Source organism: Nipponia nippon, unplaced genomic scaffold (genome assembly GCF_047370975.1).
Source record: "Nipponia nippon isolate SJK-2023a ecotype South Korea unplaced genomic scaffold, ASM4737097v1 scaffold_12, whole genome shotgun sequence".
Taxonomy (NCBI): Eukaryota; Metazoa; Chordata; class Aves; order Pelecaniformes; family Threskiornithidae; genus Nipponia; species Nipponia nippon.
The window spans coordinates 21,970,683-21,997,119 of NW_028262313.1; the positions used below are offsets into that span (position 1 = coordinate 21,970,683).

Below are 26,437 nucleotides of genomic sequence, written 5' to 3' on the forward strand. Positions count from 1 at the left end.
ATACATTTGTTAAGTAGGAAAATTTGACAAAAACACAAATGTTACCTAAGAAGCGGAATCAGATATGAAGTTTATGATCCATCTTGGCCTGCTGTTATAAACCAAACTTGGAGTATGCATACTGAATCTAAAATACCACAGTCAGCACTGCAGCAAAATGAAGCATGTGGCAATGGAGGCAATGTTTAAATTGAGTTTAAAAGAAAGACAAACCCAATTATTTCTAATAATAAAAAAAAAAGATATGGAGAGTAATGTAACTGTATATGTGAAGTGCCATTCAGACAAAGACTGTCCCAAAGGCTTTGCAGATTTTAATGAGACAACTACAGTGGAAATCAGAGGAGCCTGAGAAAGGAGGATAGAGGCTGGAGCGTAGGATGCTGTTTATTTTAACCTATTATTAAAAAAAAAAAGTCCTTGAATACATTAGATACTGAAGAACTGGTACAGCTGGTAGAAACTGTATACAGAGATGGGGTTTGTATCTGCAGTAGTCAATGTTTGAAGGAAGAGGGAGGTGGCTAGTGCCAGATGTATGATGGCCGTGGGAGCAGGGATAGACCCCGCTCACTCGGGACAGTGGGATTAAATCCCATAGATGTAACTGCCCTCTCTCAGTAGCCAATATGAGACTTCCTTGCAGATGCAGAGCTCCTTACATCTTATCAAAAAGCAGGCGTTACAAAGATTTACTCTAAATTGTTTTAAAAAGAAGTCAAGTGCCTGATATGAAGCCTCCACAGATAATCTGCAAGACTATTACACTTCTGTTTCACTTAAAATTCCACTTCTGATTTCCTTAACATCATCGGTGACATTAAACATCTGTTGATCTGCTTGTGCCTGAACCCTGCATCTCTCCTTGTCTCAATTCTCCATGTGTAAAATGAAGAGAGCAATCCTTTCTTCCGTATTTTTCTATATTTCCCATGTAGATGATAAATTCTGGGGAAAGCAGCTCTGTATTACTCTGTGTTTAGACAGTGCCCATCCTAGCAGAGCCCTTATATTATCCAGGGGCTTCCAGGTCTGACCACAGAACAGGTAATTGTAATTTCTGAACCAAGCAGACTATTTCCTCTCTATGGGCTTAAATTGGGTAATTAAAAGAAATAATTGTTTTCACCACCTTATCATGTATTAAACAACGGCTTATTCTCATTTCCTTAAACAGAGGTCTGTGGTGGTCCAGCTCGTTGGAAACTTTTGTGCTCAAACCAGGAGGATGCTATAGATGGAGCTAATCTGTAAGTTTTCTGGAGGCCATTATGTCTCCTACAGTTTTGGGTTTTTTTCTAAAGGAGACATTGCTCTGTGTGTGTCTGTGTGTGAGGGAGAGAGAGAAAGAGCATTGCCTAGAGGGTTTCAGTTATCACACTGTCTAAATATCCCTTATTTTTAGTTGGAGTCTTCTGAATATGAGATCCCACTACAGGTAGGTGAAGTGACCTCTTCGGTTTTGAATCTGCTCTTCTCTGGCAGATGCAAGGCTGCAGCTTTGAACAGGAACCCCCTCCTGCTCCACGCAAAGCTCTTTGAATTGCCCCTGATATGCTTCTAAGGCTCTCCGGTTGCGTGTGAGGCACTTTGAAGATGAATGCCCCAGCATAAGGAAAACATGAAACAAAACTTACTCCCTTATGTCAGAGTGTGCGGCAGATTTCTCAAAGATCTTCAGTACAATGGTTGTTCTTTGGTGGGTGAGAGGAAATAGGCTGGTTCACCAGCTTGTAAAAGCAGAACAAAATTGCACAGGGCTATCCATTGGGTGGTAGATCAGGCAAAAGAAAGGCGTTTGGGGGTCTCCACAACATTCAAGTCTGGCAAAACTTATTTCAAGTTGATTTCATTGGATCTTACTTGATGAAGACAGATTTATTATTATTAATTTTTTCTTCCTCCTGAAGTTTGCTATATTTTCAAGTCGACAGATATGCCACGTCCTCTTGAGGGGAAATATTTTTCTCTGTCTTCATGAAAATCCTCACAGCCCAACTCCTTAGGCTGTGTGTAACCATCATAATTTTGGATGTGATCAAGAGTCCTGGAAGCTGAAGGGCCCATGGGTACTTGGGAGAGTGGTAAAATGGTAGGCAGATTTCTCTTATCTATGCAATTCTGCATATTTCTGTGACAATTGGCATGAAACTATCCGTTAATGTGTTTTTTAAACCTGATGGATCAGTTCTTCTGGCCCAGGTGAGTGGTCATGTATGACCTAAAAGTTTTCATTCCCATCGGATGAATGAACCCATTTCCTTGAGAGGTTAACGGGCTTATAATGTAAAAAATTGAACTGATGTCCCAGGAGAGAGTAGGTGTAGAAACAGAAGGGAAGAGGACCAATAAAATAGATCTATAAAAAAGAGAGCTTGGTTAATAGAACGGTGATATTCTTCTCACCTCTTTTGGATGACTACTACAATGCAGATGTGTGAACTCCCTGTAAAGGAAGCGGAGAAAAGCAGAACCCTCTGGGCCACAACTCTTTTCCATATATGATAGATGCTTCTTCCTTCCAATCAATTAATTGCATCCTAAAAACATCTATTTCTCACCATTGACTTTAAAGGGATTTTAGATGACTAGCTCAGATATAGCTGTCTACACAGCAAGTGATTAAAGTTGGGTTAGATGAGCTGGCAGACTACATGGATTTTTTTTCTTCCTTCATGCAAACCCTAAATCAAAAGGCATCTCATCAGAGTATTATAAAATACAGCCTTCAGAGGGGTAGTCTTCTACTTCCATATTCTGGCATCTGAAGGGAGGAGGGAGACTCCCATCAATTTAGAGAGAGGTAAAGATTTCATCTCCCTCTAGAAATCATGGCCATAATGGGAAATTCAGACATTTATGAGATTTGCTTAGCCAAGGCATAGCTGAGCACGTGGCTGTTTCTGTTCTTTATAGTATTATAGCAAAAGCAGAATAAAGGACTATTTTTAGGTTTTTTTTTTTTCTCTTCTCCCCCCGCCTCTCCCTTTTTATTATGCTAATGGCCCAACATGTACCTGGGGGGGCAGATACAGTCTGTGTGACATTATAAACTGAACTCCTTACCAGCCCTCTCCCTGTGACTGCAAAATAGGGATAAACTGCAGGTGTTTATTAATGGGAAACCTCCATTTACCGATCCACCAGAGAGGAACTCTCACAAAAAAACCATGCAAGTTGTGCCTGGTTTATGTTTCAATTTTAAAAACAGGTAAGGTTGCAAGTGATTTAAGCATAACCTACAAGTTTCTGGCAATTGGTGAATATTTCCTTTGGGTTTCAAAAGTTGACAAACCTGGTACATACTATATATATATTTTTAAAGTCAATATGAATTTCAAGGACTGGAGAGAGCAAAGCAAGAGATGACTTATTTTAGCTTTAAATCAGAAAGGGACTCACTATGACGCTGTGCATGTACTAATTTCCTCTAAATGTTAATTTCTTGACATAAGGGGTAAAGTATCAAATTATTATTTAAACATACAAATAAAGCGAGTGTCCCTTTCCCTATCTGTAAGTAATGTTCTTCTGCCAAATGATAGGCATGACTGTATTTTTTCCTAATTGAATCTGCATATCTTCTCCTCTGATAGTCCACTGCCGAATATTGATGGTTGCAATAATTGGCTCTTTATTGGGATATTTTCTCTGGGATGTTTCAACTTTCTGCAGTAAATCCTTTTCAAGCTTTACTTCTTTTGTGGTCTGGTACTTACAGAAGTTGCTAATTCTGGTGGAGCTGTAGGACTGTGAATAAGACTCAGTATTTTGATTTGTTGTGCAAGTCATGTATTGGTAGCTGGTATTTCTCCTTTTATCTTTTCTAGTAGAAGAACCTCAGTTGTTACTGGCTATATTTAGCAAGTGAACTCAATCTTTCTCCTCTATCTGTTTTCTTCTATTCGTCCCTAGCTTCAAGGGTTGGTGGCACTCGATGGTGGATAAATGCAAGAAAATCTAATAATGCCTTTCTAATATACCCATTTATCTAGTATCATATTTTATTTTAACTCTTAATGCAACTGTATAATCATTTCTCCATTGCTATAATTGGATTTGGAAGTATATTCGTGCCATTTAATTACATCTATAGCATTTCTATAAGCTTATTCAGAGTAATTAGTAATCTTATAATTTTTAGTGGAATCATATTTTCTATCCATTGTGCTCATTTTTCTCTTCAAATTCTTCAACACATTTGCACCAATTTTGCTTTTTACACTGGAATTTCTGGCATAAATAATCATTAAGATTTTTTTTTTCCACTGTGAATATGAACTGAGTCTAATCCAGCTTTCATTGAAGTCAATGGTAATCTTTTCATTTACTTCAGTGGAAACTGGATCAAGCTAATAGGTTGCAAATTGCATTCAAGGCAAAGCCACATCTTATCATGGAAATCATTGTCTAGCAAAGCACGGTGTAGCTGATTGTTTCCAGAGTTTCTTGCCAAATAATTTATACATTCTCTTATCCAACTTCATTAATTTTTAGCTCTGAAATTATGGCATTCCAGCAGTTTTTAAAATATTAATTTTAACTTGATCTTTCAGACAAATTAAAAACCCTTTCAGTTAAAGATTTTTGTAAAAGGGACTAGAGCTTTGCTTTCCAGACACCAAGTTAGCTATCTATTCATCTCAATTAGGATAGCTTGAAATTGGGCATTTTTTCAGTTTAAAAAAATATTTTTTCTTCATTTTTAATTGAAAAACAAACATTTGATAATTTTTTTTTACCAGCTCTCTGTTGTGTCACTTCAGAGCTGTGTCAGTTCGTTAATATAATTGGTCCTTTTGCTGCTGAATATGAAAACCTGTTAGCACTTCCATCTAAAAGCGTAATTTTAGCAAATTACATTCCCAAGTAGGCACAAATTTATGTTGTTCACTTTTCCCAACATTTTAATTTTGCAACTGTAGGGTGCTAACTATGTATGCCAAATCAGATTTTATTTTTTTTTTAAACTATTGCAACTTGCTTGTTAAGGAGTTATTTTTCTCTTCTGCACTGCTCCCACTCTGTTGATTAGAGGTTTGTTGCTTTGGTAATGTGTCTCTCTCCTTCAGGCAGTTAATGATTACAGACAACTCTCTAACCTATAATTTTGGGGGAAGGTTATTGAGAAGGTGATATGGCAACAATTGTAATTGTTTCTATAGCTTAGAAATGTCCTTAGTCTTTGCTGGCCGGGTCTCAGGTCCTGGGGTTTAGAGTAGAAGTGGTGCTGGTGTCTGGGATTAAGGATGCTTTCCTGTGTTATCTATTCCCAAATCATGCTAGTTCGTAAGGTTAGAAAGAACATCATGAAAGATGGTAAATTGCTATTTAATTCTTAATAAAATGTCCATGTGAATGGTGCCTGTTTCATCCCAGGCAGAAGGTGACCTTCACAGACTTGAGGATGGAGCCCCTTGGACATCCAAGGAGAGATGCTCAGCTGGTGGAGGGGTGGCCCATAACTCCTGGCATGATTTTAGAGCCTCAGAAGCCTTTGCAAGCTGGAGCATCTTTGGTTTCAGATGGCAGGATAACAATCATTCGTTTGTCCAGCCTTTTGATTGAAAATAGATCAATTGAACACTTCGTATTGGAGATTTTGTTATTCTTCCAGCATGGAGAAGAGTTGTTTGTGAGCCTTAAATGGAAAAATCCTTAACTTTAGTAATTTCATTACTAATCATTTGAATGGAGCGGAGTGAGCACCCATGAACCTGAAATTCAAATCCTAAATACTGCAGTTATTTGCATATTGTATGTAGGTGCCTTGCCATGGGAGCTGTGTTCTCACGTCACAGGGACACTCCTCACCAGAGGTTGGATTTTTCCAGTGGATGCATATGAGCAATTTGTACTGAAATTTTGTCAAAAAATGACTAGTGTTTTGCCACTTTAAAACTATGGAAACATCACAATGTTCTTTTAGAAATGACTCCATGAATTAATTGCAAATTACTTATTAATGAAACAAATATTCAGCTGTCACTTGAACTAAACCACACGATATGCTTAATGATTATTTTTTGAGAAAACACTTTTGTGTTTGTTTGATCTGCCTAGTGTTAACAGCGGTAGAAAAAGAGGAAAGTATTTGGTGTCGGAGTGGAAACTTGAAACTGGCAAAAAGAAGAAGGAGAGGAAAAACATCAGGCACTAACTGCAAAATAGGTGAAAAGCCCAAAGAAACAGCAGATCCCTAACAATTACGTTGGAAAGCCGCTCCCCCAGGCAGCCCTAGTTAGGTAATGAAGGTAAAATATGGTGACACTGGTGGGGAAATCTGGCAGCAAAGGTTTTCACAGTAACATTAATGCAGCCGCATTCCATGTCCGTAAAATGAGCATGAAAGAATTCGTCTCATATGGGGTGGGTAAATGTTTGCGAACTCCAGAGAGACTCTCAAATGAATGCAAAATATCATCTGTAGTTCTGCAAATTATAATAAAAATAAATGCTGCCAATTAGGCAATGTGGATTCCTCGTGGCTCTGGCGTTGTTCTGGGACAGCACCGCTGAGCTTCCCTACCCAGACCTTCTGTGTCCCACTTGAACCAGCTGAGCAGCGGTGAGCCCAACGGGACCTTCACGGGTGACCATGGTGCACCCAGGGGGGATTTTTCCACAGGCAGTTTGCTGAAGCCGTGCATTTTTTCCCTTTGCTCTCCATTGCAAGGGGCTGATATAAATAGGTAATAAAGCCTTTACACTCTTTGCTGCACTACTGATGCTGTTTACAAGAGCAGGAACACGGGGCAGAACACGAGCGAGGCAGGTACCGCCTGCATTTTAAACACATCTCAGGTGTCCTTCTGCTGGTGCTGCTAAATTATTTACCACTCAGCAAGCGTGTGCCTGTGTGAGATATTTAAAGGAGGGAATCTGAGGTGAAACCCCATCAGTTTACCCAGAGCTGACACTGGAATATTCATTATCACATTAAATCTAACCACAGTGATAATGAAGGCTTCCTTTGATTATGTGCTTGCACAAGAGACTTCTTTGGTGGCAAGCTTGTGTGCCAGAGATCCGAATGTAAAATCTAGTAAGTGGAAACCATTCTCCTTATGGTAAATTTGCCTTCTTGGAAGTTATGAGACTTGGCAGGTTTAAATTATGTTCTAAACCTGTGGTGGATTATGTGATTTTTCTAACCAGCCACAAGAAACACTAGATGAGCACACATAACTCACGCCCAATCCCAGCCACAGGCATGAGTCAGGATTTCCCATACAAAGAAAAAAATAAAATGCAGATTTGATATCCAGAGAATGATACCTATTTATCTCGGTATAATGTCAGTTTTGCAGGGTTGGTACGGAGATCTCCTCTTCTGGAGTGCCGGGGCAAACAGCCCTCTCTGCACACACCTGCCTTTCCTTCTCCCTCACCATCTCCAGTTCGTGCTGGAGCAAAGTGAGCAGCACAGCTTGGAGAGGTGTTTGAGGAACCCTTCGGACTTATGATTGTGGACAAGTTCAGTAAAATATGTGGGACTGACCCCAAAAGAGATACAAGGTATTTCCTCCCTCTCTTCATCCATCCCTCTCTTCATCCATCCATTGCTCCCTTCCTGTCCTCCCCCTCCACCAGCAATCCTGCTGAATTTAAAGATTGAATTAAGTTTTCTGCTCTGAGAGGCAGAGAAAATAATAGAAATGATGAGAGGAAACATTTTGAAAGGCCAGCCCTCGAGCAGATTGTCCCACCGGGAAACAGGAGGGCTGGTTGTTCTAGTCAGCTTGGGTCTGTAAATGAGTTTCAAAGAAAAATGGCATAGTGAGGGCTGGGTTTGGTGGACGTGGGCATGTACAGAAATGGGAGAATAAAACCTATTTCTGGTAACGCTAAGAATGATTCACTCACAATTAGTAATTTATTGAAACATGCACCTGACTGCATCAGCATAAATAATGTAAAAAAAAAAAATCAAGGTCCTCCATCCCATTAATACTTACAGCAGACTTTCTACTTTGGCAAATGACAGGTAAGAAACAGCATGATCAGAAGCCAGGCTTGCCTACTCATAAATGGTGATTGATAAAGCTTGTTTTGGAGCGTGGTTGGAATGAAACCATCATCTTCCAGAAGATCATGAGCTTTTTTCCTCAGAATGCTGGAGATACTTTATGGCACATTCTTCTCTTTATGCCTCCTGTTTTCGTCTTTAGTTGGAAGTGTACTTAGTGAGTGAGAATAAAACATAAACATACAGTAGATACAAAAGTGCCAAGCACCTTCAGCTTTCACTGATGCTTGCAGAGAGCATAGACTGAAACAAAATGATATGTAACTATAATTGAGAGGCAAAAAAAATATCTATGTTTAATCAACATTTAATAGAGGAATTACATGTGCCACAAATCCCCTTTTATATTGCACTTAAAATCCCCTTACCTGCCCTTTTAGTTTTCATGGTTTTCCTTATCTTTAGTGTTACTTAATCATATTTCAACAGGATTTGCTTCCTCGCTGCCCATCTGCTTTTCCTTTCTAGTGCCGCGTTAATGCCTGAACACCATCCCCGTAGTTTCCTTCTACCACGCTTTGATGTTAGACACCTAGGGATTTGGATTTTTTTCATTCAGGTTCAAACAGAAAAGAAAAATTCTTGGTTTGTAGGAGTGACGGATATTATTTTCAAATGTAAATGTCTAGAGCTAGGGCAGGGGAATGATGGGAAGCAAACGCAACTCTTGTTTGACTCCTGTTGACGTTGAGTGTTGGTCATGGGGGAGCAGCATTGGTGGGACCCAATGGCCATGACCTGCCCTGCTGCTGGCCGTGGCAATGCTTCTTCTGGCTCTGGGGAGAGGAAACGGGCAGTGTGCTCTGCATCAAGTCTGTGCCTGCAGGAGGGTCAGCCTCTGAGGATATCAAAAATATTAATCAATGAGTGGAGAGGGCAAGGCTGTGTTCTCCTCCGGACACCCACTTCGCTTGTGTGGGTTGCCCAGTTAGATCTGTGTTTACTGAATCAAAGACATCATTTTGAGAGTCTTCATGTGCTTTATTAATCTTAGAAGTATTGAATTAGTAATCTTTGTATATTTATCTGTCTTATTTTCAGAAGTAAGGAAGTCTTTGTAATATTGTGTCTTACTAGTTTAGGAGCTTAATGGTGTGGGTAGGTCTCTTTGAAAGGGGAGAATTTTAGATTTTTTTTCAGTGTTGACAGGAACTCTCCCAAAACAGTTATGTGCTGCCTTCTGCACTTACAAACTTAAAAAAAACCCCTTTTGTATAAATCCATTCTAATTCATCATGTAACTGTGAGTTAGTCCTTGGATCACTGATCAGAAGAGGTCTGTGAGTATAGCTGGGGATATTATAGTTTCTCTCAAATCACTGTCTTTGCTGAGCATTAAGCTCTCATGACAATTCATAAGAAAATGTATTTTTTAAAGATCTTAGTCCAAGACTTCCTTCAGTCTGCAGTGGCCAATATTTGAACCTCTATTCTTGAATTATTTTTTAATTAAACATAAAGTTTTTTTTAATAAAAAGTGCCCCAAAGTACAGTTAATCCAAATTCTGAGGAGTTTGTGCCAGCAAGATCAGTCCTGCTATTTCCAAATAATATTTACATCAGATCGCATGAAGCAGAGCGCAGAACTGCCTTGTTACAGGAATCCGGAAGGTCCTTTGTATCAGACTGGTGAGGGTCACAAGCTCAGAAGATGCTCATTCATGCTCAGTGCTGTAATGGGAAAATATATCAGAAATGAGATCTGCTAAAGCAGGACCGGAGGCTCACTTGCCAGCAGGGCTCTGCCCTTCCCCTCCTGGAGGATGGCTCTTGACTTCAGTCTGGTGTTGCGTGAGCTGGCTTTGGTGGGAGCAAAGCAAAAGGAGAGAGGTACTACCAGAGTACAGGCAAGGGAGGGTGCGCAGGGGTAAGCGGGAGACAGGGCAAAGGGGTGCTTGGGACAGACTCTTAAAAGACAAGTTTAGAAAGAAATGGTTGCTTGGAGAAAGATTAAAGAGGTCTTCTTCAAGACACAGGTGTGACAGCAAGAGGGAAGACATGAGGGAAGGCTGGGAAGAAGGCAGAAGCTGGTGGAGGAAGCTGAAGCAGAGGCTGTTGTTGAGTCTGACAGCTTAAACAAAGAGAGGAAAAGGCTTATTCCACTTTGTTTTGGTTAATGCATATGTGATGAAGAAAGAAACGCACGGGCTGATTGTCTGCAGGGGAAGAGGCTTTAAGAGGAAGCATGGGGCAGATGCCTGAAGCAGATGAGAAGCCACCACAATGTCGGTCATGGGACCAATAGAGATGAAGGAGTTAGAAAAGGAGGGCTGGCTTTAGCAGTAGAAACAGGATTTAGCAAGAAAATAGAAAATGAAGAATAGTATGAGCTGCTTGGAAAGCATTGGTGGTTATTATTATTATTATTATTATTATTATTATTATTATTATTACTACTACTACTACTACTACTACTACTACTACTACTACTACTATTACTATTATTATTATTACTATTATTACTTACTAAAGGCTGTCTTGTTTTGAATCTGATGAATACCTTCTGTCAGAAAAATAGGAAACAAGTTTTAAATGTTGGCTTTTACTTCTACTTTGTTTATTAGAGCAAAGACTGTTAGGGCTGTTTTACTAATATCTTTTAAGTAAACACAGTGAGAACATTCAGTGTGATAGAGAGAGATGATTAAGATGATTAACTATTGAAATTTGGTTCCACACTGAGCACATAAGAAGGAAGAAAAGGATGGCAATGAATACATTACTATAATAGAAACACTACTAATACGTGGTAATAATGGTTCTGTATTATTTATGGTTAATTTTAGAAGAGAGAGAGTTCATTTTTGGCCCAAAGCAGTAGACACGAGCATCGAAGGAGGGGAAAAAACCTTTTAACCGAGTAGAAATTTCAGTTGTGAGCTGTAAAAGGAAGTTGAGCTGAATATTGTGAAAAATTCAGAAAGATAAGAACGATTTCAGTTTGGTAGTTCTTCACTGGTTCTGCAGTTTGGCAGCTGTCAACATCTCAAAATATCATCTCACCCAAACTGTTGAAAGAAAGAAACCCTTTGATTTTTCCCTTGAGACTCCCGAGCTGAAAATGGACTCTTTGTAGTCGCAGCCTCATTTCAGACAATTTTTTTTTTTTTAAAACATTCTTGCTGGCAGGAACATCTAATTCATAAAGAGAGTCTCTGTTAATTAAATAAGTTTTATCGTTTTAACTTGCCTTTTAAAATGAAAAAGAAAGTAAATCTCTAACATTTTCTTTTTTATGACGAATCTTAAGGGACTAAGCATCACGTTTCTTGCATCATTAATAATGCAAATTAGTTTTTGTTTGGGTCTCACATAAGTTTGTAGTTAGGAGTAAATATTTAATGCACAGATCTGGGAAATCAACTTGTATATAGCAGAAAGTTTCCTTTCTAGCTATTGAAAGTTAATGTAAGAAAGATGGGAGGCACTGTGGTTTCTGTTTGTGTAACCTTTCTTGCTCTTGCTTTTCTTTCAGTAGAACTCTTTGTAGCTTGTCATTAAACACTGTTATATTCCTACAGTATCTGTTTTTACTATCTTTACAGTAGCCACAGCGTTCAGCATTTAATACCGTTTTAAAGTAAAGGTTAAACATATATAGCGTACTTAGGGCTATAAGGATTATATTTTTCGTCCTGATTATTGGCAGGAAAACCAGGTGATTATTTACAATAATATCTAAAAATTTGTTGACTTTGCAGCAGTTTTTCTTAGTTTGCTTAATGAAGCATAGTCAGATAGCCAAATAAGATTAAACTTCACTTGGGGCCTCTATATCGTGCATAGTAATGCCTCGTGAGGGTAAAATACTTTGAATTGTTTACTTGTTAGCACAGGAGTAGCCTGCAGTTAGCGTATATAGCCTATACTAGGTTTTTCTGCCCTGTGTTTTTACACATTATTCCTGAAAATATTGTACTTCTCTCCATATGAAATGTCTGTAGGAATGATACTGTTGCAGACAAATTACAGATGTTTCACCACGACATCTGTGCTTTCTATAGTGACTCTTTTTGTGTATGTGGTGGATAACAAAATATAATAAGTATCCTGTTATTTGTGCATGAAGTCTGATAGTGAAAAAGACACCAATGAGAATTCTTCAGTGATAAAAATTTAAATAGACCCATTTATCAATATGACAGACATTTGACCTGGAAGTTAAAGTGTTTGAAAGTTAAGTGGGGTTGTGTAAAGAAAGTTGAGGCTGCGCTACAGATATAGTTATTAAATCAAAATAAAAGGTATTGACAAAACAATAAATTGCCTGTATCACCCTATCTAATAACTTCTGAGAGCACTAAATACATTCTCCACACTAAAGATGTGTGAAGCCTTTCCCTTTCTCATACTTTTGTTCTTTTACTCAAAAACATTCGCGCCGTGGTCGGTTTTATAACAGACTTGGCACCAAATTGCGCCTGTGAATGCTTTGCCAGAGAACTTGCTCGGAGCAGCGTCATGGGGAGCAGGAGTGGTGGCGTTGCTCTGCTGTCAACAGGATTATTAAACTTTGCAGGTGGGGTCCGAATCACTTTCTTGGGGATTAAAAAAAAAAATAATAATGGCACTAATATCTTTACTGGGAGAAGGGAAAGCACACTGCGGTGCTCTTTGCTCTCCTCGGGAGTTCTCAGCACTGTTTCCGTGCTGGAAATCTATGGGATTCAGAGGGGGAGCAGTGTCTGGCTCCTCTTGAACAGAGATTCTTTGGGGAGCGAGGAGCCGTGAGGCAGTTAATGTCACCTGCTTAATGATGCCACGTAAACCCTTTGCAGTGAGCGTCATCTTCCTTGGAGAGGGGCCGAGTTTGCTCAGAGGGGGAAGGCAAATGGTTGCGGGACCCGCTGGGGACGGGGAGGTTGGGGAGTGGGCGGGGGGCAGCTCCTTGCCCCCAGATTCATTAGCTGGGACCTGCTTTTTCTTCTGGCTCCTCCGCCTCTACGGGGTTGGAGGGGCATACCCCCTACCTACGGCTTCCCCACCGAGGAGAGAATGAGGCTGGCGCTCTTTGGCTTGAAAACTACACAGATTTGAGACTATTTCCCCTCCTGCAGATTTTTCCATGGAGAGGAGCATAGAAGACATTACTATTTATAGTGCACAGTACGTGTACACAGCGTGACATCCACCAGCTTTTCAAGCAAACATCCTACCACTTTGGAGGGGGGAGGCTTTCCATCTTGGTGTCCCCGAGATGCCCTGTCCCCCTCCCGGGGAGGTGGGAAATCACACAGGGGTAGCACCCATCTCCCCTTGTCTATAGGTTTCTTTCACTTATTTTTGGATGATGGTACTTGCACCCCTGCCGTGGAGCTGATCATGAGGTTCGAAGTCAAAACAAGTTTTCAGCACAAATAACATGAGTTTTAAGGGAAGGGAGAGGGATTGAAAGCAATGAAGGTACAAGGGCGTTGCAGAGCATCTGCAGAGTCTGGTTTGGGGATGGACGGCTTGTGTGTGCGGAGGGAAATGAAGATGGAAAAGTACGTTGGTTTAACTAAGGATTTTTGGGAGTTTTCAAGGGGGTGAGGGTCAGCAGTGGGACTCAGATTTCCCCACTGCCCGCTCCCTGCCTGACCACTGGGTCACACGGCGTCTCTTTGTGTTCGTGTAGGGGTTTGGGAAATCAGAACATCTTCATCTAAGCTCGATTCTTGATATGGAAAAGATAGCTGACAATGGCAATAAAAATAACAGTAAGCAGTTGGAAAGGCCCAGCTCAAATCGTGCTCTGTCAACAGCTTTGCAATCTGTATAAATACGAGTGGAAAGACAAACAACTCTGATTTCTCTTTAAGAATGTGAGTATCTATTGTCGTAGATTTAAATTAGGATGTTTTACTTGTACTGTATGTAAATTCCTTCTTGGCAAATAACCCATGTCCACTAATGTATGTGTATTTTGGGTCTGTATAGTTTTGGTCTCTGTGAAATACAATGAAATTTGATAGCACACAGAAATACTTGCATGGAATGTCAAATTTTGTGTGTGTGCTTCTCACATATCCATAAAAGAGTTTACACATTTCTAATTACTCATTCAAAAAGAGACTTTATAGCACTTTTAAAAGAGAGCCAATTTTTTCCCTACTGTGTTCTGTTTTTACAGCTTGTGGAAAGCTTATTTAACGAAAGTTTAAGTAATCAGCGAAAGTCATTTCTGAGAAAAGACTGACAGATATGAAGCCTCTTTTCACACTTCATAAGAGGTGGAGATAGTAGCCATAAAATTTACAGCTGAATAGTGCTCTGTTTAGCTTAAGTTATAGAATTATTAGTGTTTCAGGCATGTGAGCGATTATAGGGACGTTAAATATTTTAAATTATTATATATGCTTTGTGTAGCTGAGCTGTAAGTGTGCAATACTAATAACAACCTACACCTCCAAACCCAGCTACCTGCACTCTCCCATGGGGCTGATGTTGTGCTAAAAATACGTGTTTGCAGCTGACTTAGCTTCATGATATATTAATAAAATACTAGCGATATGTTCCCTTTACAGAGACTCACCTCTGGCTATGAAAGTATGAATTCCTGAGCTATGAAAATGAAGAGATGGGCATGTTGGGTAAGAAGGAGGCACTAGGGAGGTCAGCACCATCAGCATCTCTGTCCCAGCTCCTGCAGAGCAGGGACACGCAAATTTTACTGTATGAGAGACCTGGCTACAGAGTGGTTGAGAACGAGTGACTTCTTCTGTAGCTCATGACCAATTATGTGTTGAAAAGAGCTGAATGAAAGAGGAAGAACTTGGTTGTATTATGAGACTGAACAGTTCATGAGAAATCTCAGAAATGGGCATGCCTTTGAGAGATAGTAATAGGCTTTTGAGTGTGAATCTTTCCGAATATTATGAGATGTCCAGATGTTATGGCAATGGGTAACACATACAAATACTTACAGCAACATATAAATAAGCAAACAAAAGCAATTACTAAAGGCATTTGAATGTTATGCTCTGTGTCATCCTTTAAACCCGTTTTTTCTGATAGTGCTTTAGATGTAGCTGCTTATCCAGGAACAAACAGCAGAAAGGCTTTCATAGTTCTTTAAAATAACATAAATAGTGTGAGCTGGAGTCCAGTCCCACTGCAGTTGCTTTGAGGTTTGCTGTTGGTTTCGATGGAACAAGAACGAAACCAGGGAGGCATCGTTCCTCCTCATTGTGGCAGCCGTGGTATAACATTAACACAACGAAGTGGCTCACCGTACAACTTACATCAATATGCAGTTCAAATACGTGTAGCGTAATGTTTATTTTTTTTTTATTCACTTTTATGTGAGCCTAATACAGCCAGCCTCATAAAGCTCACTCTTGCACCAGATTAAAGCGGTGTCTTTGTAGCATTTACTGGTTGTTCATAAATCACGGTGGCACTTTGTTACTGTCCACGAGCTGGTTTTCGTGCTAAAGGTTTCAATCATTAAGATGTACAGTATTATCTCCAGCATAGTTTTAGTCCTAGAGAAATTATGCTGAGAAGCACTTTTGTACGTCTGGCATTTGTGGAAAATGTGTATGTACAGCCTGCCATTTGAAAGCTGATACACACGATACCATTAGCTGCTGTATTAATAAGCACTTTAACTAAATATACAGAAAATTCTCCTGTGTATTTATGCAATGCAGGAAAAGTACGTATCATACCAGTTTGAAAATTCCCAATGTTTATCTCTGACATCTATTTCATCTCAATTTAAGGTTTTCTGGGCGTTGAACACTTAGATTTCAGGTATGAATCGCAATTACAGGAGAAGTGCTTTGATTTGTCAGACCCTACAGGTTTTCAGCTTTGGTTGTTAATACCAACAATTCCTAAATCCTATTCAGTTGACTCTGAAAACTGTATTCGGGAGGCGTTCAGTGATCCTGCATTCAAACGGTTAATTTGCACTATGTTCTGTTAAAGAAAAGGAAAACTGTCACCCTGTCATTTTAGAGTCTGACACTAAGCTTGTCAAAAGAGACAGCTGTTAAACTGAATTACTGTTGACATGCAGAGAAACGGCCCTTGCCAGATGTAAAGGACATCTGCGGCAATGAAGTGGTACAGGGTGGCTTTTAAAATGTGGTCATACTGGTATTTGAATAGAGCGTCTATGGCATTAAAACGTGGCCTTGACTCAGACAGTTTAAGGCAGCGAACCAGAGCCAATGAGAAGCACAAAGAAGTGCTGATCTGTTGCTGTATCCATAACTTATGCATGAATATGAAAACAGTGCAGTGTCAAAGCTATTAAGCTCTTATCTTGTATCCAGGAGGATGTGGGTTTAAAACACAGTAGGAAATATTTTGTATTTCTGGGTCCTTGAATGTGCGGGTAGGTGAGGTGTAAATTCATAAGGTGGATTATGCAGGGAATGAATAGAAATAAGTCTTCTTGTCTTCAGCTAACAACTGCTCAGACAAGAATTGCAAAGGGCATTAAGCTTAGGAAGTGAGGGCTGGATATGCCTCGCCGGTGTTTCCGATAAGGCTGCCGTTGTGCGGAGCGCGTGGGTGGGTGCTGGGGAGGTTGTCCTTCTGAGAGGGGAGCAAATAAAAATGGAAATAGGAGCATGGAGAGGCCTGTAAAATTTTGCCCATGTATCTTAATGTGATTTACATAAAAAGTCAGAATACCAAGTCCATTTTATAAAAAAATGTAGATATTATGAATATTTTATGACCTAGCAATTGAACCAACAGTAGGGAATTCTGCACATTATATAAGTGTGTGAGTCTTTGATTTGCATGTTTTTAGGGTAGAAATAAAACTGTTTTGGAAAAAAAATGTATCAGTTAAGCAATTTTGCTAAATGTATGAAAAATGAAATGTTATGAGATGAAGCATGTATTCATTATGAAATGAAATTGATGTTTGAAGCTAAAAAAAAATATTCAGGCCAAACATCATTTTGAATATGTTAGCAGATCATATCTTGATGATTTATTTGTATGTTTAGTGGTGGCAGAAACCAAAGAGTTTGCCATCTGTGGGGAAGAAGGCAAATGATATTTCTAAATCATATAGGCTAAGCTGCTCCTTTCTGCAGGAAAGCAACAACAACAGCAACAATTTGCTCTCGGCAGCAAAAATGCTGGCAGGGGTGGCTGTGAGAGGTGTTTTCTTCTTTGTAAGAGGAAAGTTTGCTTTCCAAGCACCTGGGTTTCTCTGTGTCGAAAGGCTGATGTCAATCGAGGTGGACTCGTTCCCCTACATGTCCTCTAAAGGCGATGGAAAGACCAGGGCTCGTTTGGGGCTTGAGATGATTTGAGCTGGTGCCCTGCCTTGCTCTGAGAGCACCCCTTTACCACAGAGGCCAGTTAGCATCCCATGCTGCCCAAACTGCATTGCTACGGTTGCCCGCCGCCGTGACACCAAGAGGTGGAGGTCTGTGCCCGTGGTCCAGCTGGACGGCCTCCAGATTGCTGAAGAGATGCATGGTAACGCGTGATTTATGGAGGTGACTCTATGCAGTGTGGAGGGCTGCTGGGCAGTGCTGCTGCCAAATCTGACCAAAGGGCCACCTGCACATGTAACCAGTGGTGCTCCCACCAGTCCATATGGCCGTGGTTGGCTGGGACACAGCAGGAGGCGGCTTTATAACTACAAATATCTGTGATCTAACACAGCCCATCCTGAAACCGCATTTATCAACAGCTGCCAGAGGTCTGCCATGCAGGAGGGAGGCAGTAAGTAGTGTCAGCATTTAACCACCAAGGCATGTGCAGCAAGCAGAGAGTAGCTGTTGTGTCTGTGCAGTCTCCAGGAGTCAGGGATGTGTGCTTTGTCCTGGTCTCTACTGGGAAGCTTTCAAGAGGAGCAGTCAAGATGACCGTGCTCCTCTGGGGTTGGGGCACGTAGGTACATTTTGGGTTTCAGGATGCTGGGACAGTTGGTTCCTCAAGAATAACCTTTTTATGGGGACAATGTAGCTGCTTGACAGCAATTCAAAGGCAACCTAATGCCAGTTAGCACCTAGCTAACTCTGTCCGCCGTGTGCTGCAAGGCATGTGTGTGAGGAAAAACTTGATGACATGGCCATGTTCATGGTGGCATTGTCAGATGGCTCATTTCTCACCTGGTGGGGTTTGGTAAAATCTCAGTGACAAATACAGGAAAGGAAACGTAAATAAAAATGTTTAATTAAAAAAGTTTTGAATGGTGGTTGCCTAGCAGGACCACCACCATCTCATTCATGTGCTCTGGGGACCACTGGAAGCCACGGGACACTGTCCAGGAGCTTCCAGCCTGGTGGAGTGAGAGCAAGACACACCTAGGAGGAAATTACAGTGATTTTCTGCCTTCCCGCTCAGCTGCTGCATGTGCCTTTGCCTGTGCTGACCCAGCCACATCAGTACTGAAGTGTCTGCAAAGGCAGCACCATTTCAAAACCATCCCTGTGGCTGTGCGGGGATGGGGCTTGGGTGGTCGTCTTCACCCTGCCAAACGGGAGTTATTTGAACAAAACATCCACCACCTCTTCAGAAGGATGTTGTATGCTGCAATAAAAAAGGCTGAAATCTCAATATCCACTCTTCACTGATGAGGCAGAGCTGCAGCTCAGTGTCGCAGGTTTTATCCAGTGCAGACTCACCGATTTACATAAGTTTAACTATGCTGTAATTATTAACTTTTTACAAACAAGCACAAGGTGGAACATTTAAATAAACAGGAAGAAGCTTATTATTAGATGGCAGGCTTTTCTGTGATAGCTCTTATAATATCATCATTAGTTTATTAAAGCTTACCATGAAAAATCTCTTTCTCCTAATCTAAGCTCTTTCATACAGCTTCTGATTTTGACTGGCACCAAAATAAAATAACTAACCTATAAATTATAATGTATTATTTAAATGATGTATAAATGCATTATTTGTAAGGCATTGCAAGGATCATCAGTGTGCAACATAGGCAATTTTAAGAAAATAAAAAATATTTTACCAAGATAATAATAAGGCAGAATGCAGCTCTTTTTGTGAATATTCACACTGCATGCTTATGTTAATTGTAATAATCAAACAAACCTGGAAAAAAGCCCTATGTCAACAGCCATTTGAACTTCATAATGTAATCAGTCCCAGGTCAAAAATTAAAATCTATGCAATTCATCTCAGAAATGCACCCCAATTTTGTGAGTTGTCAAACAAGCAGATTTCTGTCATTGAAGTCACCCCCAAATTCAGGTTTTTAAATATGTTCCTACTCACCTGTTTGTTGATGTTGGAAGGGTATCGTTCTCATTTTATTCAAGCCAAGAAATGAAACTTTCTGAGTTTTGTGCGTTGACTGGGCGATGCTCTCTGCCTGCTGTGTATTGACACAGCGAGCAGGGCTGAATTACTCCAGCTGAAGATCTACCCCCAAGCTTTAGTTTCCCATTTCAGTATTGCAGACAGCATGGGAACTAGGTCATTGACAAACAGAAAATAATGCACAATGGCTTGTTATAATCCATCCGCTTGTTTGGGAAACCAGTGATCTCCAGGGAGGGAAAGGACTCCTTGCTACTTTTTAAATACCATATTTCAAATTGGGGTTTCTAATTCAGCTTTTACATAGTCTGGTAACTGTTCATTACTGTAAGAAGGATCTCACACAAATGGAAGTTATTCTGTCCAAAATCATCAGTGCCATGGGCTCAGGCTTTGCTCGGTAAAGCCATCTCCTAACAGTAGTGCTTGGTAAGTACCATCAATGTGCTTTAAATTTGACTGTGCAAGTCCCGTAGTGGAAGACGTGGCTCTCACCCCTAGAGGTCTGCAGTGCAAAATGAGTTAATAGCACATTTCGGGCTAGATCTCAGTGCATATTATAAATGACTAATTTATTTCTTGAATTTAGCATTTTCCCCTGCTTAGGCTGTGATTTCTATGAATATTTTCCTGTACAAAGGTATTCTTTTTTTTCTCTTTCTCTGTGATATGAATGGAAGAAATATATATTTGCAGACTGAGCTGCTTGTTACCTTTCCTTGCTTGGATGTTCATGGCATGTTTCTGGCAAACATCTAAAACTCAGTTTCCAAGGCTGTAGACAGCAAAGGGCATGTCTTGCAGAGACAAAATGAGACCGATGCAAATAAATATCCTCACAGTGTGATGGGAACCCTTCTCGATGTTGAAAACCATCAAAGGAGCTAAGATATGCATGTATGCTGTAGCTCCATGTATGGTCAAAATATGAGGCAACATCTACTCTGGATTTATACAGTTTAACACTGCAGGGAATTTGGTATCTTCGTACACTATAGCCCTGCCATCTCCTAAATACTGTTAGTGGTGCAAAATCTTTTGTGATCCAAGCTAGTTTGCAATGTGACTAGTTTCAAGGTAAGGTCATGGGGAATTATATTGTTTCTTTAGTGTAGTTTTCCCCGTGTGTAATTCTTGAAGGCCAGCTGCAAACTTACTCTTTGCTGACTGACTTGGTAAACCATGTTCTGCATGAATATATTGATATATACCTAGTATGACTTAAGCTAAAGAAGAACCAGAGACGTGCCAAAGAGGAAGGTGGCTCCTTTTTCATCTTTGCATTGAGCATGTTTCTTGTTTCAATTTCTTTTTCACTAGAATTTAATCTTTTTGGAAGCACTGTGAAAAGCCAGGTAATATCTTTAGACCTGGCCCATGCCCATAAAAGTATTATAAGATTAATTTCATGGGTACAACCAGCTTCTTCAAACATCAGCCTTTTCTCTTTTTAACCATAAACGTAGGTATTCTACTCTTCGTGTTTTGTTTTCTTTTTACAAATGCTGTTTATTACAGTGAACTGAGTGACCGTGCACTGAATAGTCTTTTCCTCTAAATTAAAAGGAAAAGTCATTTTTGCGTATATTTTCTTATGTAATTAGCTATCATCTTGTTACAAGTTATCTAATTTCTGACAGAGGAACAGAGTTCTGGTTATTTTTGCTTTTTCTATGGGGATTTTTCATATTTTATAAAGCTCTAGGTATAGGGAAAGATGAGGAAAGAGGAGCGCAGGTATCGGCAGTGTTCACTGAGTAGCTGATTTACAGATATGGGAGTCCCCTGGGGCTGACTTGCAACCAGATGACCAACACACTTCACATTTTATTTATTTATCTGGCTACTTAGCATTTCTTACTGTTTCTCTTATATGAATTAATTTACCCTATAAAGCATTCCTTGCAATAATCAATGACTCATTACACTGAAAACCTTCAGGAAAGATTAATTATATGAGAAGTGTGCGAGAGGAATGTTCAACTTTTGTATTTCTAGTGACCCAGATATTTAGTGCTTTCTTTACACTGAGTTCTCATAAGTTACAGGAGAGGTTTTTACCTTGAGCCACGGGGAGTTCAGATGGCTTAGAGTGTGGTGATATTTCCTAGACATACCAAATCCAGTTCATTTATCATCAATATCCACAGGAAATAATAATCTGTTTCTACATCACATTTCTCTGAGCTCTGCGAGGCTCTTGTTATGAATTCCTTCCAGCTGCTTTTCTCATTCCCACAGAAGAATTGCATGTGAAGGGTTACCGCTTACCCATCAGTTACTCTAACAATTATTGACTGATAACCACTGGTAATCCCAACTCTCTGACAATCTTTGATAAGGATTTTGTGTAGTTATTATGCTCTAAAATGTCGCCTCACCCGTAAAGATCTTGAACTTCAGGTTGGGTAGCTGACACAGCCACCTTTTCTGGATTTTTGAATAGAAAGAGGTTAATAATATGGAACATGGAGCTTTTACAGCTATAGAAATGCTGTGCAAAACGGAGAGTCGGTTCGAAACCTCTGCTTTCTGCCCCATGGGAGCGATTGCATCCTGCTACCTTTGGAGAAGTGATGCCTGCCAGTCAGCTGCAGCTCAACAGACAGCAATCAAGGTTTCTTTTATTCTGTCTGATGATTTTTAGAGAAAGCAAGTTAAGTAAAGCTATAAATTAGAGCAATTAGAACAAGGTAAAAAAAAAAAAAAAAAAGCTATGGCTAAGCTCATTTCCTTGACATTCTTCGCACTGCTGGTTTTGCAGTACCCCGGCTTTCAGGTCTGGTTTATTCCCCCTGCCCCGAATCACTGTTCACCTCTATTAATTTCCTCGTATCTATTGTAGATTTATTTTTTTTTTTAAGTTCAGTTTGTACCTGCATTCAGGCAGACTTGCGCCACAGCAGAGCAGATGAGCTGCTCCCATTCTAGTTTAGCACGTGATCAACTGCCAGCCTGGGAGATTTCCCATCCTGGGGAGGGTCAAGTCACACACACCAGCAATAATTACTTTACTTTTAAAGTAAGCTGGGAAAAGAGGGAAAATAAGAAAGAGAGGAATGAATTCTCTATTCAGTTTTAAGGCAGGAAGAACTTAAGTTAATTTAGCTCAACATGTTAATGAATATGTCCAAAGAACTGTAAAGTGTGCAGGTGACCAACAGAAATCTGGATGAATATGTGACACTGCCTCTACTTTTGGTTGTCAGCTAATAAGTTGCATTAAAAATGGTGGCAATGTGTTAAAGATTTTTGTAATATTTTGTTCTCAGCTGCAAGCAGTTGTCATTGCTGTACAGATATTATACCGTGCTGTAGGACAGGGAAGGCAGTACTGCAAGGGTAAGGTAGGAAAAAAAGATTTCAGTCCCAAATGGATGAAACCTGAGATATAAATGCATGTCTTAACCCCTAACTCTGGGGTTTTAGGGAGAAAACAAACTAAATGGTATGACTACTGTACTGGATCTATTTGTTCTGTGAATCAAAAGCTGAGTATTTTCCTTGCTCCTGTGTAATTTTATTGAAGTAAAATTGTAGAAAGCTTTTGCCTTAATGTTTTGGCCCAATCTTTTCAGTGCTTCAGGGGACTGATATAGGTTACATAGCTGACTTTCAGGCTAGTTTCTCCCTCACCAGCCTTTGCAATTCAGTGGGACTGATGGATTATAGCACTTTGGAAATCAGGCCCTAAATTCTGATGTCTACAAAACATAAAAGAGGTTGAATTGTGTATATTTTGCCCTCAACCTACACTATATTCCTTGAAGACAATAGCCAAAAATCATATAAAATTGTCTCTTTATTTGGAGATACTTTAATATCAGAGGAGACTTGCTTCCAGCTAAGAAAACATTTGTTACAGGACTAAAAATGTTTGATATGCTGTTGTATCAGATAAACTTTGTTAGGGCACAGTAGCACAGCGCTGATAATTTAAGAACTCGCAAGTTTTTCAGCAGTAAAAGATCCCCAATGAGTGCTAAGCTCAGTGGGAAAATGCAGTACATAAATCTGCAGCGAGAGGAACAGAACAGGAGGGGAGCAGTTCTGCACTCAATTTTGGGAACCCCAAACCACTGTTGAAGGACGTTAGAGAGAAGCAAAAGTGAAGAGATGATATCTTGGGGCATAAATGTTAATTTCAATGAATTTTCATGTTAAATATAATGTTGAGCAAGACCCCATGTGGAAATCCTCAACTCACTGGAGACTCATGCTGTTGTTTGGCATAGGGGGAGATAATCTGGTCCAGTGGAGAAATCAGCCTCTAAATGCTTCATAGTCCCAAAGTATATTCTGCAGCGCACTGTTCTGCATTTAAGCCAGGAGAAGTGGTCACTGGAGGTATCAAGACAGATGGAGAAAGGTCCAGGCAAGAAAAGCATGGCCAAAGTTGATGGATAAACTGGTTTCATGTGATGGGATGAAGAACATCAACTTGTAAAGAAGAACTAATGCTTAAGATGAAGTGTTGTCCCATCCAGAGTCAGGCAGACCTGGATGATTTCAGAAGTAATTATGAAGTTGAATCTGGGAAGAGCCGGAAAGGGAACAGCAAAGCCACCAGAGAAAGGCAGCGGAGGAATTTAATAACAAACTCTGGAGAGAAAACACAGTGTCACTAAGGGGGAGGACGCTCGGGCACCTGTTGTGACAGCTGTGACTAAGCATACAGTGACCAGATTAGGGTGAATAATGAGAGAATCTGCTCATTTAAGAGTGTATATACAAACCCAGCAGGGACATGAAACTGTTTTGCTTTGTTTTACTGATAATGTGTTATTGGAGTCATGTCTCTGACTGTGTCCTAGAGTGGGTTCAAAACAATTACTTATATAACACAGGATATATTTAAGTCAGGGAGGACTGGGAAGGGAGAAATGTGTGTATCTCAATTCCTGGTTAAGAAGCAAAATGAAATTATGTTTTTCTGAATAGATTTATTGATTTCCATTTTTCTGACACAGGGATATCCGTCTCAAGGGCTGGATGCCCCTTGCAAAATTTGAACTATAAAGTAATCGATGAATGAGATTAATACACCTCTTCCCAGCTGGTAGGTCATACCCTAACCTGAACTGCATTATTCTAAAAAGTAAACTCCTTAAAAATAAGCTCAGTCATTGCCATTTCCAAAAGTTGGAGCCCACCTCTGGATGGCTCCAGCCTGGTCCATGGTGGCCGGGGCTCGCCACTGGTCAAAGCAAACAGGCAGTCCCTGGCACAGCCCCTGGCGTGCCGCCTTCTTGTAATGCTCTGTTTTAGAAGTAGGCAAGCATCTTCTGCATCAGCTTTGGGTTAGAGAGCCTGATTTTCAAGTGGCAAATGTATGGCTTTAGCAAAATTTCATCCGTATGTGAAAGAAAATTACATTTGCTACTCACTTACAGAGCAGAGTAATATGCAGGACAACATCAGGGAAAACAAAAGCAAAAATAAAACTCAGCAGAGCAGTGCTTCGGGCACCAAGAAATAGCACGGTCCAATGCAACTGCCCGGACTGCAAACCTGATTCACAAATAACGGCATTCTATGCAAGAATAACTGCTGCTACTTTAATTTAAAATGAAAACCGTATTGAGAAACTTTGAATACGAGGACAAGATTTGTGGAATGTAAATACCTGGTGGGTGCAGCCAACCAGCACAAAATATATTTAGAGGGAGCTGGAGCTCAGTCCCTACTAAAGTGCACTGTGCTTACAGATCATCATGTACAAGGAATAAATTACAGCAGGGTTTGTCAACTAATTTGGTGGAGGTATGAATTCTTTATCTATTAATCAATGTAGGGAAGCATGAAGCACCTATAAACCATTCATCTCACTTTAGCTTCTTGTTTAAATTTAATTAGAGTTGTTCTGATTTGATTGGAAAAAACGTAGGTACCTTTGAAGGTAGAGGTGTCAGATGGAGCATCTTGGATAGCACTTACTGCTCTGAGATCCTCAGGGCAATGGGTCAAGTAGTTTGGACTTTTTTCCAAAATGGATAGTCATAAAAATTGCTTACAGGGTAAGACCCCTCCCTCACAAGTAAGTAAAACAGACGCTCATGGTGCCAGCACCTCTCCAACAAAATCTGTAACAGTGTGAACTAGTTCATTTCTGTCTTATGCCTGCAGCGGTTTTCCCCTCTTTCATCAGTTTCTCCATTCCTTTATTGTTATATATATATATGTACAAGGAGGATATTTAACAGGGAAACTTAATTTCTTCACCTTTTATCCTTATCCTAACTTCTTCTACTGCTGTCAGTGTTAAAAATTTCATTAACCGCAGTATGAACAGAGTCAGATCAATGCGCCTTTTTTTTTTTTTTAAATCACTCACAAAATTGTTTACCTTTTCTTCCCATAATTTCCATGGGGATTATAGATAAGGCTGTAACACTTATACATAGTTATGGTATGTTTTATACTGCACATGTAGTATGTGATGCAGACAGTTGCAACTGCAAACATAGAAAGCCCCAGTGAGTCACTTGCATTTCATTTCATTTTAGTTTGACTTTAAATCAGTGACATTTACTTCTTCTTTTTTATAAAAGAATTCTTTAAAATGCTTTTTTAAAATGAAAAGTCATTGCTAAGCCTTAGAGTCCTACATACAAGACCTGAAAACTGCAGCTTCACTAAAAGCCACGCACTAAATGTGATATACGTTGATGTATGCTTATTACGGATAAATATTGTTCTCTAGGTAGTGGCTAGAAATTTTAATTAATTTCAGATACAACCTATTTTTGTCCATGTATGCAGATTTCAAATCTGTGCCTTCGTTGATTTTGACACTGTGCAATGATGTATCTGAGCTTTCAGATGTCTGGCTCTTAGAGTTGTGAAATGAGAAAACAAACCCAACCGTTTCAGCCTTGTCAATCTAGTTCTCAGTGGACAGATGCCCCAGTGCTAGAAAAGCATCATCCCATGCAATACCTCTCGGCAGTGTCTAAAAAAAGCCAGAGATCTTCTAGATGCAAAAGTGAGACAGGCTTCTCATCTCAAAAGAAATCGTGTTTATGGTCACATTGAAACTCCTGGGTAAGGCTGCACGGGGAAACCTGCATAACCTCTGCGCCTGCTGTGCCTCGTTTGTGCATGAGTAAGTGATTTCTGGTGTCTCAGGTAATCAATCTGATCTGCTTCTGGAGCAAGTTACCT

The 26,437-nt window shown here is 40.0% G+C and overlaps 1 protein-coding gene across 16 annotated transcripts in view; it reads left to right on the forward strand.

Annotated features, from left to right (window-relative positions):
• The window catches only part of LOC148056749 (uncharacterized), a 44,720-nt gene that overhangs the window by 7,792 nt on the left and 10,491 nt on the right, over positions 1-26,437 (forward strand). For 7 of the 16 annotated variants that reach the window (XR_015702738.1, XR_015702739.1, XR_015702730.1 and 4 more), the window contains exon 3: positions 1,178-1,250. Coding sequence is in view for 2 of the 16 variants with exons in the window: in XM_087749161.1 (XP_087605287.1) it covers positions 1,178-1,250 (73 nt within the window). In the remaining 14 variants the exon portion in view is untranslated. The other 9 variants (XR_015702733.1, XR_015702735.1, XR_015702736.1 and 6 more) reach the window with 7 other exon arrangements.